The following is a 17,412-nucleotide window of genomic DNA, read 5'->3' as shown; positions in this document are numbered from 1 at the left end:
GCTCTCCCTCCCTGTCCAACACCTGTCCTACGTTCCTCCCGACCAAAGGACAGGGAGCCTGGGCTTCTCTCTTCCCAGGGGACAAGTCGCTCGGGAAAGCCCCAACGGCCAGACTGACAGATGTGAACCAGGATGCGGGCCTGACGCGTGCGGGACAGGGGAAGTGGGCAGGGGGCCCAGACCCAGGTGGCGCCCCGGCACTCCGCGCCTCCCCCAGGCCGGGCAGGGGAGTCCGGGGCCAGAGGAGACAGCCGGGCGAGCGCGTGGTAAGCTCAGCAAAGGGAGTCTCGCGGTGGGAATGGGGTCAGCGAGCCCCTGACCTAAGAGAACCGAGAAGGGCGACTCAATCTCTCCTCCCGTTCCTCACTTGAAGCTCTACTGGACTTGGCATCCGTTCCTCCTCCACGACTTCAGACTCCGGGTTTTCTCCATTCCCAGGTCCGCGGCCCCAAGAGACAGACAGCAGAACCTGCCAATGGCAGGACGCAAAGCGTCAACTTTGTGTTCGCCCGCCACTCTCAGCCAGTGCGCGCCCGTTTCTCCGGAGTCCCGCCTTCCGTGTCGGGCGCCCCCTTCTGGCGACACAGGGATGAACCCTATCTGTCGCCATATTGAGTGCGGCACGGTTATTTTTTTTTCTGGAACATTTTCCCACCTGTTCTAATCTTTCCTCCCACACAGCTGCTTTCTCAGTTCGACAGCCAAGTGCGGTGGCGATAAGGGGGGTATAACCTGTGGTTTTCGGATCGTCTGCGTGATCGGATCGCCACGTCACGCCACGCTTGCCGCGTCCAACGCCATCTTGAGTGTGGCGCCTTGATGGTTCCCTTCTCAGGGCTCCGCGTGGTTCCCTAAATGGCGCCCCAAACTTCAAGGAGTCCCCAAGGACTAAACCAACTGGGCTAAGGGGGCGATTATTTCCCCCCCAGTAAACTCTCAGTGTATAAGGTCGTGTGCCCCTCGCAGCCCCTTAAGTGGGGTGAGAGAGGATAGACTCGATGGCCGGGTTCTGGAAGGGGGCTCCCTGAGGCTGTCGCGACGACAGTGGCCGCTCGGGGCAGGCGCTGTCCAAAGCCCTGGAGTGCGGAGACTGCTGTGTGGTGCGACGCCCGTGGGCTGTCCCGTTCGAAGGCAGGAGCCCGCACCGGCCCACGAGTCCCCTCGAAGCATGAATCTCAGAGTGTGTGTGTGTGCTTGGCACGGAGCCCGCTTGTCGGCTGGCTCAGGCGGCCAACGCCGGGGTTAGTGGTGGGCAACAGGGTCACCTCTTCAAAGACCCGGGACACCTGGGGCTGGGCAGAGGGTGTGGATGAGGTAGAGACGGGGCGGCCTCGCGCCCTCATTGCTCGTCGCAGGGTTTCCACCCACTTGCACTGGGACAATTCTCGGTCGAAGGTGCCCCGGCGCGGGGGCGGGCACCTCCCCGGGCACTGCACAGGGCACCGCCCCGGGCGAGCGCAGCCCAGCACCCGGCCTTCCCCTCCCCCTCGCTGGCAGCCGTCGTGCGCGCCGGCCACCGCCTCCTCTTCCCTCCCCCTCCTTCCGAGCAGCAGAGGGGAGGGGAGGACGGGGGGCTGGGCGGGCGGCTTTGCCGCGCTTTGGCTTTCTGCGTCAGCAGCCCCAGCAAAACAGCGGCGGGAGCGCGCGCCCCGAGCGCGCTCGTGCGCCCCTCCCCCGCGGCGCCGGCGCCGCCGAGACCCGGCAAACTAAGGCCCTGAATGACAGTGCGGCCGGCGACTGCGCAGCGCGGGACGCACCAAGGCACTGCCGCTTTAAGCACGCTTGCCCATTGTTCGGAATCGAGCCAATGAGCGAGCGCCCGCTCCCTGCGCTCAGCCAATGGCATCCGGGCAGAGGAGGCCGAGCGCCGCCCACTAATCTATATTAAAGGTTCTGGCGCCGCGTGAGTTCCCCACTGGCTGCTCTGAAAAGCCATCTTTGCATTGTTCCCGTGTCCGGCTCCCCGTTCGCCGCAACCACCTCCGCCGCGCGCCTCCTCCGCCACCGCGGACTCAGGCAGCTTTCTCGCCAGAGTCCTCGAACTCTTGCTTTCTTTTTAATCCGCTGCATCGGATCACCGGCGTGCCCCATCATGTCAGACGCGGCCGTGGACACCAGCTCCGAGATCACCACCAAGGTGAGGTTGGACGCCGCCCGCCCCTTCGGGGTCCGCGCGCTGCTGCCGCCGGAGCGGTGTTTGGCGCGCGCGCGCGGCGGCTGGGCTGCCCCGAATCCGCTGTCTCTTCCTCCGGCGGAGAGACCTCTCGCTCCCGGCCTAGGCCCCCAGGCAGCCCACTCTTTTGTGTGCGGGGGAGGGGGCGGGAAGCACGGCGGCAGGCGTGATGCCCGTCGGGGAGTGGGCCCGGCGCCCTCGGGGCCCCGGGGGGCGGGCGCGGGGGCTGAGGGGCTCGGGTGGCGGGTGTTGTATGGCTCCTGAAACTTGTTTGTGAGTGGTCTGAAAGGTGGCGGGAGGAGAGGGGCCGGGCTGGGGGTCGTCAGCCCGCAGGGCGCACGGAAATAACTTTGAAACTCGAGCGCGTTTGGAATCGGAAGTGCTGGGGGGGGCGCGTGTGAGGGCGCGGGCCGGCTGCGGGAAGTGGCGGCTCCGCAACGAGCGCCCGCCGGCGGCGCTGCTCTTTGTTCGGAGCCGGGCCGCCTCGTTTCGCGCCTTACACTGGGTCCGAGGTGGTTTATCTGGACTAAGCTCTGATAAGGCGGAGTCGGGCAGCGGGTCGGCCGACCGCGACGTCGATTGTCTCCGCGGAGGTGTGAAGGTCTTCGCCCTAGGTGCCCTCAGGGAGGGCGGGGGTAGGTGTCCTCCGGGGAGAGTGCGCCGGGAGCAGCCGCCCAGCTTCAATAATTCACCAGCGGTGCCGGGTTTGGCTGTGGAGGAGGCGAGCCCACGCGCCGTTGGGGAGGAAACGGAAAGTGAAGGAACGGCGCGCCGGGGCGACGATGGGCGCCCCCCGCGGCTGCCCGGGAGCACCGTGTGCGCGGCCGCCCCGGAGGCGATGCGGACGAACAAAAGCTGTGGCCGCGGCTGGCCGGTTGCGGGGTCGAGCCGGGCGCCGGGGGTTGTCGGGGCCTGGTGTTGTGGGTTCACTGCCCTCGGTTTTGAGGTCCTGCGCGTTTGGCGCAGCTCCGGTTCTGCGCGCCGGGTCGTTCCCGCGGCCCGCGCGGGGAGCGTCTCGTCTCCACTCTCGGCGGGAGCGCGGCAGTTTAAGGCAGATTGGCCGTTTTACCCAAGGCTCTGGTCCGCGCCCCTTTCGTGCCCCTTTGGGGACGGGCAGGAGTCACCTTGGCGTCTCCTTAACCTCTGTGCTCCCGGCGTCACCTCTGGCTTTCTCCCAGGGGTGACTCCCCCGGCGGAGTGGAGCTTGCGGCTGGGATCTCCAGAAGGGCTCCAGCGGACCCCCTCTGGGCCCAGCCCGGGAACTAGTTGGGTGGGGGGAGGGTCAGCCCTCCCCACTGCGGACGTCCGCATTCGCTTTCCTCCAAGGTGATTTCCCGCCGGGAGCAATAAATAGCCCCATGGAGCGCATCCCCTACGGCCTCGGGCTGCGGGACTGAGAAAGCCCCGTGGACTTCGGGGCGGCCTCCCGCGGGACTTTGCCCGCCAAATGCAGTGAGGCAGGCCCGCGCATCAAGGCCTGAGGTGGGGGCGTCAGGACGCCCGGAAAGACTGGCTCGCAACTCGCGCAGGCGGGGGCCAGCGCGGCCTGCCGCCTCGGGGTCTCCAGGGTCAGGGGCGCACTCGGCGGCCCTGGGCCACGTGCTCCGCGCGCGCGGTGCGTGCCGAGGCCCGCGCGCAAAGCCCGCCGGGCGGGGGCTGCGCGCCTGCGCGCCGCGTTCTCCCCGCCCCCACCCGTTCCCCGGGGCTTCGGCCGCCAGGGGGCGGGAGCGGGCGGCACCGGAGTTCGCGGCCCGCCAGCCGGTGGTAATGGGGCCGACAGGTGCCCCGGTGCCGCTCACTGGACGGAGTCCGAGCTGCGCCCGGCCCGACGCCTGTTTGTTGTGTTGGCGGCCGGATCGGCACGGCCAGGTGGAAAAAGTTACCGGGCTTCGGGGCGCCCGCGGCGGCGTTGCCCTTTGGAAAGCGAACCGGGTCCGCTCCTCGAGGTGCGGTCTGACGGGCCCTGAGAGCCGCCGCGCGGACGACGAGAGGCCGGGAGGGAGATGGGGCGCCGGGCGGCGCGTTTCTGAATGGCGGTCGAGTTCCTTAAGCCCGGACACGTTTCCCGGCGACGACCTGCGGCCTCCTGGGACAGCTGTCACATATAGGGAATTGGTGGGTTTGGGTCTTTTATAGAGAGTTGGCCTGCCGTGGGCTTGGTGCTTAGCTGGGCTGTGAGGACTTGAGACGGCCCCCTCCAGTTCTGCCTGTTAGCGCCCTCCCATTCCCTCCTCGGCCTCGCCCGCCCACGGGAGTTCTCCCGCAGTGCCTGGGCCCTCCCTCCATTACCTTATTTATTTATGGCCCCTACCTGCTGTTCTCCAAGACGGATTTGTGAGGCGGAGCTCCCTCTGGTTGGAAGCCAGTCTGTGATGGGTGTGTGAGTGAAGTGTTCCCGGGCTCGTCTGCCCGGCCAGACGGGTTTAAGGCCGTGGTGCCACATGGTTCTTGTCCTAAGAAGCATGAGTAAGGGGCAGTGGGAACAACTGCAGGGGGTTCTTTTTGGTGTGTTTCTTAAGGGTTGAGAAATTGGAGGAAACCCTGACCACAGAGCGCTGGGTATACTGCGGCCCCTCCTTGCCGTGTTTCCAAGTGTAGCATGGGGCTGTTGGGACATCCAGATCTGCGCTGCTTTCATACCCTCGAGCCCTGGGCCTCTTTTGCCAGCCTCGGGTTTCTCAAAAGACTTACTGGTTCCCTCTTACTTTTTGAAGGACTTAAAGGAGAAGAAGGAAGTTGTGGAGGAGGCCGAGAATGGAAGAGACGCGCCTGCTAACGGGAACGCTGTGAGTGTCCGCCTTGCCCGTGATGCCTAGCCACTCCTGGCCAGGAAGTTCCTCTCGCTCCAGCTTGGGCTTAGTCTGGGGTGAGCGAGGAGGCTGAGCCCTTGGGTGGTTCCCGCATCACCGTCTCCTGTTGGAGCGTTAGGAAGAGGAGCTGAGGTCTCTTGCCTGGTCTGGGGCTGCAGATGCACTGGGTGGGGTCTGGGGGGAGGGGGCGGGGCGGGAGGGGTGGCCTGTCGTCAGTAACAACCTGCTGTGTTTTCTGTCGAGGAGAATGAGGAAAATGGGGAGCAGGAGGCCGACAACGAGGTAGATGAAGAAGAGGAAGAGGGGGGGGAGGAAGAGGAGGAGGAGGAGGAAGGCGATGGTGAGTAGCCTCGTTCGTCTCCCCTTTTCGGGGCTTCCTTTACCCGGCCTTGCCTAGGGGCTCCTGGGGGTGGAGACCAGCGGAGCACCCGCAGCTGGCTTGGTGCTGTGGGGCTAGGACTTCTCTGGATTCAGGCTAGTGAAGTGAAACGGCCCGCCACACGCACACTCCCGCGGGTGCCTTCCGCACACCGGTCTGTCGCTCTTTCCCCGTCCGGAGACCGGTGCCTGCACCGGGGGGGGGGGCAGGGCAGGGTGCCCCGACTGCCCGGTTTGTCAGGCAGCAGAGATCAGGGACCGTTCTTTCCTGGGGAATCTGTCACTCGGAGGTCCCCTGAGGAGCCGCAGTGTTAAGCTGTGTCCCCGCCCGAGTTCAGGCTGTCGCTCGCGGGTAGGGTACCAAGATCCTTGCCAGCGGTTTGAGGGAAGGCAGTGTGGTTTAGTCTGGGTTTGATTGTGCAGGTGAGGAAGAGGATGGAGACGAAGACGAGGAGGCCGAGGCAGCTACGGGCAAACGGGCAGCTGAAGACGATGAGGTGCGTCTGGGCTTTGGTGGGGGCTGGGATGTGAGGCACAGTAGCAGCCAGAGGGGCTGATTTCCGTGGCGTGGTCCCAAAAGGCTTCCGTACCTTGAGCAGGGAAGGAACGTAGGCCTGCCTTCCCAGAGCTCTGGAAGCGTCTGGAGCAGCCAGTGCCTGGCCCCTTGCCTCTGCCCGCAGGAGTGGGGGTGGGCCCAGGGGGCTGCAGGGGCCTTGACCGTCTTTCTCTGCGCAGGATGACGATGTCGACACCAAGAAGCAGAAGACCGATGAGGATGACTAGACAGCAAAAAAGGAAAAGTTAAACTTAACAAAAAAAAAAGGCCACCGTGACCTATTCACCCTCCACTTCCCGTCTCAGAATCTAAACGTGGTCACCTTCGAGTAGAGAGTCCCGCCCGCCTGCCCAACGCGGGCAGCGCCACCCGCAGATGACACACGCTCTCCGCCACCCAGCCAAAACCACAACGTGAATTTGCAACAGGGGAGGAAAAAAGAACCAAAACTTCCAAGGCCCTGCTTTTTTTCTTAAAAGTACTTTAAAAAGGAAAATTTGTTTGTATTTTTTATTTACATTTTATATTTTTGTACATATTGTTAGGGGTCAGCCATTTTTAATGATCTCGGATGACCAAACCAGCCTTTGGAGCGTTCTCTGTCCTACTTCTGACTTTACTTGTGGTGTGACCATGTTCATTATAATCTCAAAGGAGAAAAAAAACCTTGTAAAAAAAGCAAAAACAACAACAAAAAAACAATCTTATTCCGAGCATTCCAGTAACTTTTTTTGTGTATGTACTTAGCTGTACTATAAGTAGTTGGTTTGTATGAGATGGTTAAAAAGGCCAAAGATAAAAGGTTTCTTTTTTTCCTTTTTTGTCTATGAAGTTGCTGTTTATTTTTTTTGGCCTGTTTGATGTATGTGTGAAACAATGTTGTCCAACAATAAACCGGAATTTTATTTTGCTGAGTTGTTCTAACAAAGCTGTCTCAAGCCTGGTTTTTCTGTTTCAGTTTTCTAGACCTTCTGGGGAGGGGGCAAGGACCGGGGGGGGGGGTGGCTGGTTGGGGAGATCTTGAGCTCAGGCCCCAGCTTGGGGAGGGTGGGCTGAAGACCCCAGTGAGCAAGGAGGGGTGGGTATGCCCTTCGGGCAGCGTGGTGAGTCACCATGGAGATCAAGGACCCAGCTGCTGCTGACCACCAAGCCCTGCGGGAGGGCGCTGGAGTTGGCTGTGAAGGGGAGGCTGCTTACCGGGGTTGGTCTACTGATTCTACCAAGAGCCTTTTCCCAGGACCACATTATTGGGTGCCAGGTGGATCAGGGTGCCCTGGAAGGCAAAGTCCACACCCTCAGGCACATGAAGGAACCGGCTACATGAGGCGCTGCTGTTACCCAGACCCCAGGGTTGGGGTGGGTGGGTGGTGGTACGGGCCAAGTGTGGAACGCAGGGCCAAAACCCCAGACAAGCCACCTCCTGGTGGGACAACCCGGAACTTTGGCCTTCACGCTTGGGTCCTCACCCAGTTAGTTGGGTGACTGTGGCTCCCCCTGGTGGTGGCATGTGGCACCTTGTCCCTTTGGACTTCCTATTCAGGGCACTCGCGCAGCCTTGCCCTAATTCTCCCAAGCTCTTGCCTGGAGAAAGAACTGGGCCTTGCTTAGGCAGGCCGGCCAGCCTTCCCCTTGAGCACAGTGAAGATGGTAGGTGGGCACTTAGGATTTTCAGACACCGGTTGTGAGCAGTCAGGAAAACTTAAGTGAAGCTCAATCCCTGGGGGAAGGGAGCTATTAGAGCCGATTAAGCCTCCTGTGGCTTGTTCTCACCTGGGGCCTGCAGATGAGCTTCACAAGCAGAAGCCTCCTGCAAGCATCCAGTGTGCCCCTGAATCATGGTGGTGCCCAGGCTCTAGGGGGTCAGCAGGGTTGACCCCTAGCTGTTGGGGGTGCTAAGAATGGGCTACTGGCTGCAGGGCTCACTTCGTGGGGCAATCAATTCACTGAGTAAAAGTATGGGTTCTGCTTCCTCTTCTACCAATTGGGCCATCCTGGGCCTCCTTCGTCCCTCCTGAATGTGGTCTTTTTTTTGTCTTGTTTTTAGGATTGATTTCTTTTGGGGAGGGAGGGGCAGAAGGAGAAGGAGAGAATCTCTAGCAGACTCCCTGCCAAGCACGGAGCCGGAAGCGGGGCTCAGTCCTACAATCCTGAGTTGGAGACACCAAGAATCAGACGCTCAAGTGACTGAGCCACCCAGGCGTCCCCTGAACACAGTCTTACAGACACCTTTCTCAAGAGTCCAAGTGAGACACTCAGTGCCGCGAGGGAAAGGGCGGCCAGAATTGGTATGGACCACAGTCCTTAGGAGGGACACCTCTCAAGTGAGAGTGCCCGAAGTCTACCCCACAGACAGGAATGGCTATGGGCGAGGAGGAGGTGGGGACAGAGAAGCCATGCGCACTCCCCACCCACCCCTGTCCCCCAACACTCCGGCCGTGTGGGAGTTACTGCCTCACACCTGAGCTGACTTCCACACCGCTTTATTCAAAGGAAGAAGGCTGGGACCCCAGCTTCTGCTGATAGCCACACCCCCCTCACTCTCCTACCTTCCTCTGCCCTCCCTCCCCCTCAGGCCCCCGCTTTCTTTGTCGGAGAGTCTTCCAGGCACCCACGGGCAGCAAGGGGTGGAAAGACGGGGCTGTTACCTGAGGTATGCATACACGACTTAAGGACCATCTATGGATAACGGGACCCTGAGCGTAAAGACAGGAGGACCTGACAGCAGGGAGGGCTTCCCGCGGGAGGTGGCATTGAAGCCAAGACTAGAAGGCCCAAGAAGATGAGAAAGTTGGGGGACAACTTGGGGGGCAGGAGCGCTGCATGGGCAGGCCCCGCACAGGAGGGTGCTAGGGGTGCATAGGCAACGGGGGCGGGCAGTTTGTGGACCAGGTACTGAAGGAGGATTTGGGAAGCCACAGAATGGTTGTAGGCAGAAAAGCTCCCTGGAAAACATTGAAGTGACATCTGCAGAGGCAGGGGGACTGGATTAAGGGGAAGTGCCAGGTGGAAGAGAAACATGTATTTAAGACATCACGGGTTACGGGCGCCTGGGTGGCTCAGTCTGGTTAAGCGTCTGCCTTTGGCTCAGGTCATGATACTGGACTCCAGGGATCGAGACCCGCATCGGGCTCCCTGCCCCTCACCCAGCTCGTGCTTTCTCTCTCTCTCTCTCAAATAAATAAATAAATAATAAATAAATAAATAGATAGATAGATAAATGAATAAATAAAATCTTAAAAAAAAAGATACCACATGGGGTTAAGTGTCAAGATTCAGGGATAGAATGGGTGTCCGAGGCAAGGATCCCCCAGGCTCTGGCCTGAGCCCTCCAGCACCGGGAGGAGCCATTAACCACGTGGAAGGGGCTGGGATGAAGATCTCAAGCTGCATGGAGACCTGACTGTGTTTGAGGTGAATTGTCAGAGGCTGTTGGGTGCATGGGTCTGGATGGCCAGAGAGAGGCCTGGGTTGGGCCAGAGTAACGGAGACTGAGGTATGAACCAGATAGGCCAGGACAAGGGCCCAGCAAGAAGAGATAAGGCTTAGGTCACACGAGGGAGCACAGAGAGCTGGGTGCTCTCCCTCCCAGGAAGTGAAAGCTCTGAGCCCAAGGCCACTTCTCCCTACATCCTGTGCCCTGCCTACCTTGCTCACCAGCCACACCAGCCTCCCTGTGTCCAAGGCAAGCTTGGTTCTCCCTCGGGGCCTTTGCACTTGCTATTCCTGCTCCAGGAATGTCTGATTCCCAGACTTCTCATAGCTTGATCCATGTTAGGTCTCCGGGCCCACGTTATCTCCCCAGAGAGGCCTTCCCTGTCCCTGACATAAAGAAGGCCCTCCCCAGTTCTGTCCCTCGGCCACATAGCACTTCTCACAAAGTGAGCTTGTCTATTTACTGGTGTGTGTGTTTTGGTTGTCCCCCACTGAGGTCAGGGGCCATGTCTTATTCACCACATTTCCCTGCACATAGTATTCTATTCTATTCATTCATTCATTCATTCATTCATTCATCCATCCATTCATTCGCATATGTACCGAATGCTGTCACAGTGCCAGACTCCATTCTAAGCTCCTAAGATACAGAAAGGAGCAGGAGAGAGAAGGTCCCTCCTCTGGACATCACAGGACACCTCTTGGTGGTAGAACAGCGTTCCACACCCTTGTCTCCCCCACCCACATTTGTGGTTTCTGCCCGGTGCCCCATTTTGGGGGGGGCGGGTTGCCCTTCACAGGGGTTGGAGACTGTGGAGTGAGGACAGTGTGGAGTGTCCTCACTGGTTTGTCCTCCACTGAGCTGTATCCGAAGTGCTGCCAGGGTCAGGCTCAGATCAAGGCCTTGGCTGGAAGGAACTTCTGACTCTGGGCTCCCACCCCACATGACTTGCACAGGCTCTTGAGGCAAGACTGACCAGCTGCTCTCTATTCTGCTTCCCAGGGCAGCTCAGTCCTGCAGATGTCCCCGAGGCCCAGAGCCCAGGGCGGGGGTCCAGCCCAGGGGGCAAGAAGACCACATAGCAGGCAACACGTGGAGCTGGCATCCGGTTCCCAGGCTCCTTCAGGCTATGGCCCTGCTCGGAAGGAACTATTCCCCTCAAAACCTCTAGAAAGGGGGTGAGAGGCTAAGCGCCATCCAGATACAGACATGACAGCCATGTCAATACAGAGCAAGTAACGGAACCTTGCTGGGCCTCAGTCTCCTCCTGTGCGCAATGGGAACAAGAATGTGAGGCAGGAGCTAGGCTCAGGGCTGCCTTTCTTAATGTCCTGTGTCTGCACCAAGCTTCCGGCATCCTCTGTCCCAGCTGCCTAGCCTCACCACATGGCTTCACCCCACCAAAGGTTTGGCCTGGAACAGCCCCTGCTGCCTTCGGCCCACTCCCCCACTTTCCTCTAGTCCTGAGACTAGCACACTATTTATCACTGCTTGGGGACCTGTTCTCAGAGCCCAGAGTCCCATCCATCCTACTCGCAAAGGCTCTCCAAAGGCAAGGACAGGGCTGCCCGTGCTGCCCAAATTGGGAGATTTGCGAGGGACGGGCTCCCTCTGGTGGCCAGAGGGGAACTGCAGGGGGCTCTGCGGGGTTCCGTTCAGTCCAGGAAAGAGCCCCAGGAACCGCAGCCCCAGCCACCCCTACCCCGACTGAAAGACCTTCCTTCCTCTCTGTTTCTGGAGCCCCAGTAAGACATGAGAGGCAGTGGTCATTTCTCAAGCCTTCTCTCTGGGCAGCTGATCTGGTCCTTCTTTTCCTCAAGGGGAGACCCCAGGCCTCTCCAGAGCCCGAGCTGAGGCCAGGGTTGATTCCTCCTTGGGTTCTGGCCCCCTGGGCTCCTTCTTGCTTAACCCGTTGAAATGCTTGGTGTGCGCAGCACCTTCCTGGGGCAGGTCCAGCTCTTGGTCCTCTCTGCTCGCTCTTCACAGTGACTGCTGACCTAAGTCCTAGTCACGGGTCCTGAGCTGCAGGGAATGGGGGGCTGGAGTTCGGAGGCTCCCAGCTGCACTCCCTGGCACTCTCTGAGGTGCCTGTCAGGCTGCCCTATGCCTGAGTGCCATGATCTGGTGCCACCTCTCCTCGGCTGCCGTTGCTAGCCCAGGGGTCCAAAGACCTAGAGCCCCAGTGCCCAGCCTTCTGCCATGCCTCCTGTGTCGGGGGTACAGGCCAACCCTGCCTGCCTCAGGCCCTGGCCACTTCGTGGTCCCTGCCTGGTGAAAGCTGCTTCATGGGGACAGAAACCCTGGTCCCAGCTTTAATGGGGTAGTCCAATTTTGCAGTGTGGCTGCTTGTCAACCCCTAGCTCCACGCCCTTGAAGGGAAGGATAGGGTCAGCCAGGGAAGACGGCAGGGCTCTCCCCAGGCCTTCCTCTACAGAGACATTGGTCTCCACTCCCAGGGTCTGCTCTGAGTTCAGAGAGGTGACGAAAGCTTAAATTAGGAAACACAGCTGAAACATTCTAAGGCCGCCTGCAACATTGACCTTATATACTAGGGGAATGATAGATGCATTATTGACGGAGAAGGCCTAGCAGCCTGTGACTGGCGCCGAGGAGGATTCTACAAGGTACAACATATGTTGTTTTTGTCACCAGCGGTCATCCCATCAACCTTCTCTTGGCAATAATCTCCTGAATTGGTGTCCAGTTTGCCTCCTAAAGAACTTCCCCTCCCCCACTCTCAACCCAATTCCACAGGCAGAAGATGCACTAGTCTCGGCCAATCAGTGTCCAGGAACCCCTGGCTATACTGATTGGCTCAGAGATGGCACATGACCCTATTTGATCCAATCAGAGTGAGCCCTGGGATTTTTTTTTTCTTTTTTCTTTTTTAAGTTAGCTCTAGCGCAATATGGCACTGGAACTCTGGACGCCGAGATCAATGCACTCCACTGACTGAGCCAGCCAGGTGCCCCCTCCTGGGACTTTTTGACTGAGTTGCTGCTAAGGGAAGAAGCTTGGGCCTGGGCAGTGAGCCTCGAAATTAGGGCGATGTGAGAGGTGGAGACTGCTGCCTACACACACAGAAGAGTTGAGCCAAGAGGCAGAGGGACGGTAAGTTCTATGACATTGCTTGAGTCTCTGGGTTGACCTGTACCTAACACCGTACCAATCTCTGGACTTTTCAATTATGCAAGCCAGCACATTTTCTCTTCGTTTAGGCTGGTTCAGGTTGGGTTTTCTGTCATCTGTAACTGAGTCATACTAGTAGCCAGGAGGATACTGGGCTCCCGGCTCTAATCTCCAAAGCCAGTCAGACTTCCATGAACAACAAAGGCAGCTTGAGGAAGGAGGAGCGCTGGGATGTGGGCATTGACTTCTGGTGTGGTTTCCAGGTTGAAGGAGAACAGAGGGAGGTGAATCAGCCTCAGAAGATGCTGTGATGCTCGTGGTTCATCTCTCATTGGGATCACAGAGTCCTGCTTGACTCATTTCCAGCCGGGTGTGTGGGGCGGGCCATGGCTCAGTCATCTGAGCTGCCCACCTTGCATGCACTACCTGGAGTCCCCCTGTCCCTCTCTCCAGCCTGCAGTGCTCTCTGCTCCTCTGACCTCCCAGGAACTCACAGAACTTACCCTGTTCCCACCTCTGCCTCAGAGCCAAACGCAGTCTCACTGGACTCAGTGGTGAGACCCCCATCTTCATGCAGCCCGGCACCTCCCAACTGTTTCTCTGCTCCAAGCTGTGCCTGAGAGGTTACAGCCATCCTGTTTGGCGAAGTGCTGGGGTAAGCAATGGGAAGAGTTTTCTTTCTGCAGAACAGAACAGGAAGAAAACAGACTCCCTGGGTCTTTAACATATGAAGGAGGCTCTAAGAGGAAAGTTTAACATGTAGCTCATTCCAAATTTGACCTAGAATTTTAAAATTTAAATTCAATTAATTAACACATTCTGTATTATTAGTTTCAGAGGTAGAGTTCAGTGATTCATCAGTTGCATATAACACCCAGTGCTCATTACATCACATGCCTTCCTTAATACCCAACACCCAGTAACCCCATCCCCCCACCCACCTCCCCTCCAGCAACCCTCAGTTTGTTCCCTATAGTTTAGAGTCTCCTATGGTTTGGCTCTCTCTCTGATTTCGTCTTATTTTATTTTTCCCTCCCTTCCCCTATGGCCCTGTTTTGTTTCTTAAATTCCATATCAATGAAATCATGAGAATTGTTTTTCTCTGACTTATTTCGCTGAGTATAATACCCTCTAGTTCCATCCATGTCATTGCAAATGGTAAGAGTTCATTTTTGATGGCTGAGTAATACTCCATGGATCCCCCCCCCCCCCGAAAGCCTATTAACATACTGAAGGACATCAGTGTCCAGAAAAAGCTGATCTTGTACAAGGACCCTCACCAGGGCTCAGGGATTGTTTGCTGAACTAAACAGAGAATAGGAAAGGATTCCTTTGGGAACTGGTTCCATAGTCTGGCCATAGAATCCTGCACAGGCCTCATGCAGACTCCCTCAGCAGCAGGTGGTCTGGGAACCTGTGACCCTTGTCAACACAGCCTGGGACATGGTTGATGTTGTAGGTTTGGGCATAGCTAAGGGTAGAAATGGGTACAAACCTTTCTGGAAAGCATTTGACCATATATATCAAGTACCCAAAAATGTGCACATCCTCTTTTGTCTTAGAAATTCATCTACAACTCCATTCTGTATCCCAGGAAAACTTCAACCCCTTCCCAGAGGTATTCTCTGGCTCCTCACCAATCTCCCCACAATGTCCTAAGTGTGGCTCCTGTGGTTTCCACTAGAGCCTGGGGGTGTGTCCTGCTGGATAGTGATGCTGGGCAGACTCTAGTCTTAGAAGATACTGAGGCTGGATGGGTTCCAGCCCCATGGGGGGAGTTGACAGTGGATTCTACAATTCTGACCCCTTTGTCAACATTGTCCTTAGCCAGCTTTGAGGGCCCCCTGACCTCTCCACTAGTCAACCTCTCAGTAAGCACCTCTCACCAGATGCTCATTTCTTTCGGTGGAGACAGTGTGGTCTGAATCCATTTTAAAGACCCTGGCATCAAATGAGTCCCATTATTAGGTAGGTGGGCTTTCTATTATTTTCCTGCTCTGCTCAGGGGCCTGTCACAAACAGCGACTTAACTTTTAAATGGTTAGTCTCTTGTGCAATGACATTTTTTAGATGTGGCACTCCCAGTGGCCACTTGCCTCCCCAGGGAGAGCAAGGAGGTGCCTGTGGGCAGAGGCAAGGTTTTTTTCAGCAAATGATTGTGTGCCTCCTTCACAACACAATCAAATCCACACTGAGGTCTCAGAATTCTGTGCCAGAACACAGATCTGTGTATCATTTGAGTCTGGAAATATTTCTGTGCCAGAACACAGATCTGTGTATCATTTGAGTCTGGAAATATTTGAGGTCATAAAACCTCTTGAATATCAAAAGTGTCTACTTTTAAGTAAACGTGAACCTTCCAAGAAAAACCTTAGCCTAATTGTACAAAACGTATTGCAGATCGTTGCTGAATACAAGCCAATTAAAAGAGAGTAATAATTAGACAATCTGCCGGAAGAGAGGATTTGGATTCCAATCCTGACCAAGGGCTGGGCCCTGAATGAAGTGTGTATGGCCAACATAACAGGAAGGAAAAGAAATGACCATTATCAATCTCTATTAACATAAAAAAATGAAATGAAATTTCAAGTTCTGTAAAGAGGTACACCAATCATGTATAACTTAATTACACAGGGGTGCCCTGTGCACCATATTCAAATTATCACGTTCTATGGCTCTAATGCACATACTTTAGCCCCAAATGAAAGTAATAATTATATATAAAACATTCAAGTGATAATAATAATCTTGCTTATCCTCTTATAATTGAGAAGAGCTATTTGGGGGATGATTTGAATAAATCAAGTCACTTAAAAAAGCCACTCTTAGGAAATTTGAATAAATGCCTTCTTTTCCTTTGAAAACATTTTCTTTAATAAGTACAAGAATTCAAAAGCATTCCATGGAACCAAGAGCTGTCTCAGGGTTCAGAAGAGGGTGGCCAATACCCACTTGTTGCTGTGGCTGTCAGTGATGGTAATGCACGTGCATGTGTTTCTAACCCTCTGAAAAGCATATTTTAAGTAATCTCTACCCCCACCATGGGGCTCAAACTCACGACCCCAAGATTGAGAGTTGCACACCGACCAACTGAGCCAGCCAGTACAGCATGTGACTCTTGATCTCAGGGTTATGAGTTTGAGCCCCCTGTTGGGGTAAAGATTACTTAAAAATGAAATCTGAAAAAAAACCCCCAAAACTAAGGGCTTATTAGAGGTTCCTAAACTTTCTCTGTTCACAGCACACTTTGTGTCTCAGTAATTTTTCCACAGTGCAAAAAAACCAAAATAAATACTTTTTAAAATTATGTAGTTAGGTCCAAACAACTTAAGTATTTATATCTTAACCGATTAGCTGTCATGTTATTTTGGAAAAAGAAAAGCCACATAAATTGAGAGGAAAAAATATTTTTATTTTATTTATAATCACAATGACTTACTGATGCAATGTGTGCCTGCTAAGCACAGCACAGCTTCCCAAACCTTGGAATCAGATTGGACACAACCACCCTCATTTCCTGTTCACACTTTTTTCCCCATTTATTTTAGAGAGAGCAAGCGAGCGAGTGCAGCTGGGAGGGGCAGAGGGAGAGAATCCCAAGCCAAGTCTGCCCTCAGTGTGGAGCCCAATGTGGGGCTCGATCCCATGACCTGAGCCGAAACCAAAAGTTGGATGCTTAACCGGCTGTGTCACCCAGGCACCCCTATTCACACTGACTTTTCAGGGGTACTTGCTTATCACCAAAACGTCAAAAAATTCAGTTTCCCAAAGATAGCTCATCAAAAAGAATGCAGTGTGGTGCAATATAATGTTGAAACTGAACTATCTTGAGCTAATAGTGAGCACTGTACAACAGACAGCCCCAATGGCTGCATTTCCCTTCAAAATTAAAATATCCTTTGGCACCCTTGTGAATTTGCTGCAGTGCCCTGGGGTGCCTTGGTGCAGTTTGGGAACCAAATGTATTCACCAAATCTCTGCTTCTCACTCCATTCCACTTCACCCCTCAGTTTATTCAAAACTATGGTCAAAGCTGCTTAGCCTCAAACCAAGTAAAAATGCACCCCAAAACTGCCAAGCCAGGTTGGTCTTCACTTCAAGGACTATTTTAACAGGGTATTTTGGGAGCTGCAAAGCAATTACCAGGTCACTAGCAAGAAGTTCTAAAAAATAAACTGTTCAGGGGCGCCTGGGTGTCTCAGTCATTAAGCGTCTGCCTTCGGCTCAGGTCATGATCCCAGGGTCCTGGGATCCAGCCCCACATCGGGCTCCCTGCTCAGTGGGAAGCCTGCTTCTCCCTCTCCCACTCCCCCTGCTTGTGTTCCCTCTCTCGCTGTCTCTCTCTGCCAAATAAATGAATAAAATAAAAATAAATAAGTCCTTCTTTAAAAAAAGTAAAAACAAAACCAAACTGTTCAATATAGAGGGACTGGTGACCAGACGCACATTTTGGGGCTCTTTTTGGCCGAGATGTGAAGGATAAATCAGAAGGGAAGACGATGCTGTTGGCCTGACAGGCCCCAGGTGGTCATAGGAACTGCAGCATGAGAGGTAGGGGTAGAGATGTTTGTAAGGCTATTTGACAGGCCTTGGTCTGGATTATGGGGCAGCCCATTCTCCCCGCTAACCTCCAGGAAGTGGTTATCAACCCTGCAATTCTCTTCCTTCCCCTGAACCTGGTTTCTCTCCACTGGTCCCACCCCAGCCTGGGAGAGAGGGTGCGGTGAAGGAAAGCAGTGACATCTGCATCTGACCTCTGTGGCCTGCTTCTCCCTCATTTCTCCTCTCCATCCTACACCAGGCTGGAAGAGGCAGGTGCACTCCTCCCACAAGGGGGAGCTCTTTGTAGTAAATGAGACAATCGCGTGTGACTGCACTGGTTCGTGCTTTGTTCATAGTTTAAGGGACTTGAACATCTTTTTGAGTAAAGCCT

General features: G+C 55.6%; 1 protein-coding gene across 2 annotated transcripts; it reads left to right on the top strand.

Annotated features, from left to right (window-relative positions):
* The first annotated feature begins 1,897 nt into the window (after window positions 1–1,897).
* Window positions 1,898–6,826, top strand: PTMA (prothymosin alpha). Of its 2 annotated transcripts, none has more exons than XM_028105219.2 (5): window positions 1,898–2,137; window positions 4,888–4,959; window positions 5,227–5,323; window positions 5,785–5,858; window positions 6,097–6,826. In XM_028105219.2, the coding sequence occupies exons 1-5, from the start codon at window positions 2,093–2,095 to the stop codon at window positions 6,142–6,144; spliced, it is 336 nt and encodes a 111-aa protein (XP_027961020.1). In that variant the 5' UTR covers window positions 1,898–2,092; the 3' UTR covers window positions 6,145–6,826. The 2 variants fall into 2 exon arrangements, with proteins under 2 accessions (XP_027961020.1, XP_027961021.1); XM_028105220.2 differs by having other exon boundaries at window positions 1,900–2,137; window positions 5,230–5,323.
* Window positions 6,827–17,412: the final 10,586 nt, after the last annotated feature.

This window comes from Eumetopias jubatus, unplaced genomic scaffold (assembly GCF_037043125.1).
Source record: "Eumetopias jubatus isolate StellerSeaLion01/CBP00866 unplaced genomic scaffold, mEumJub1_p1.0 scaffold_3, whole genome shotgun sequence".
Lineage (NCBI taxonomy): Eukaryota > Metazoa > Chordata > Mammalia > Carnivora > Otariidae > Eumetopias > Eumetopias jubatus.
This window is presented reverse-complemented; position numbering and strand designations above follow the sequence as displayed.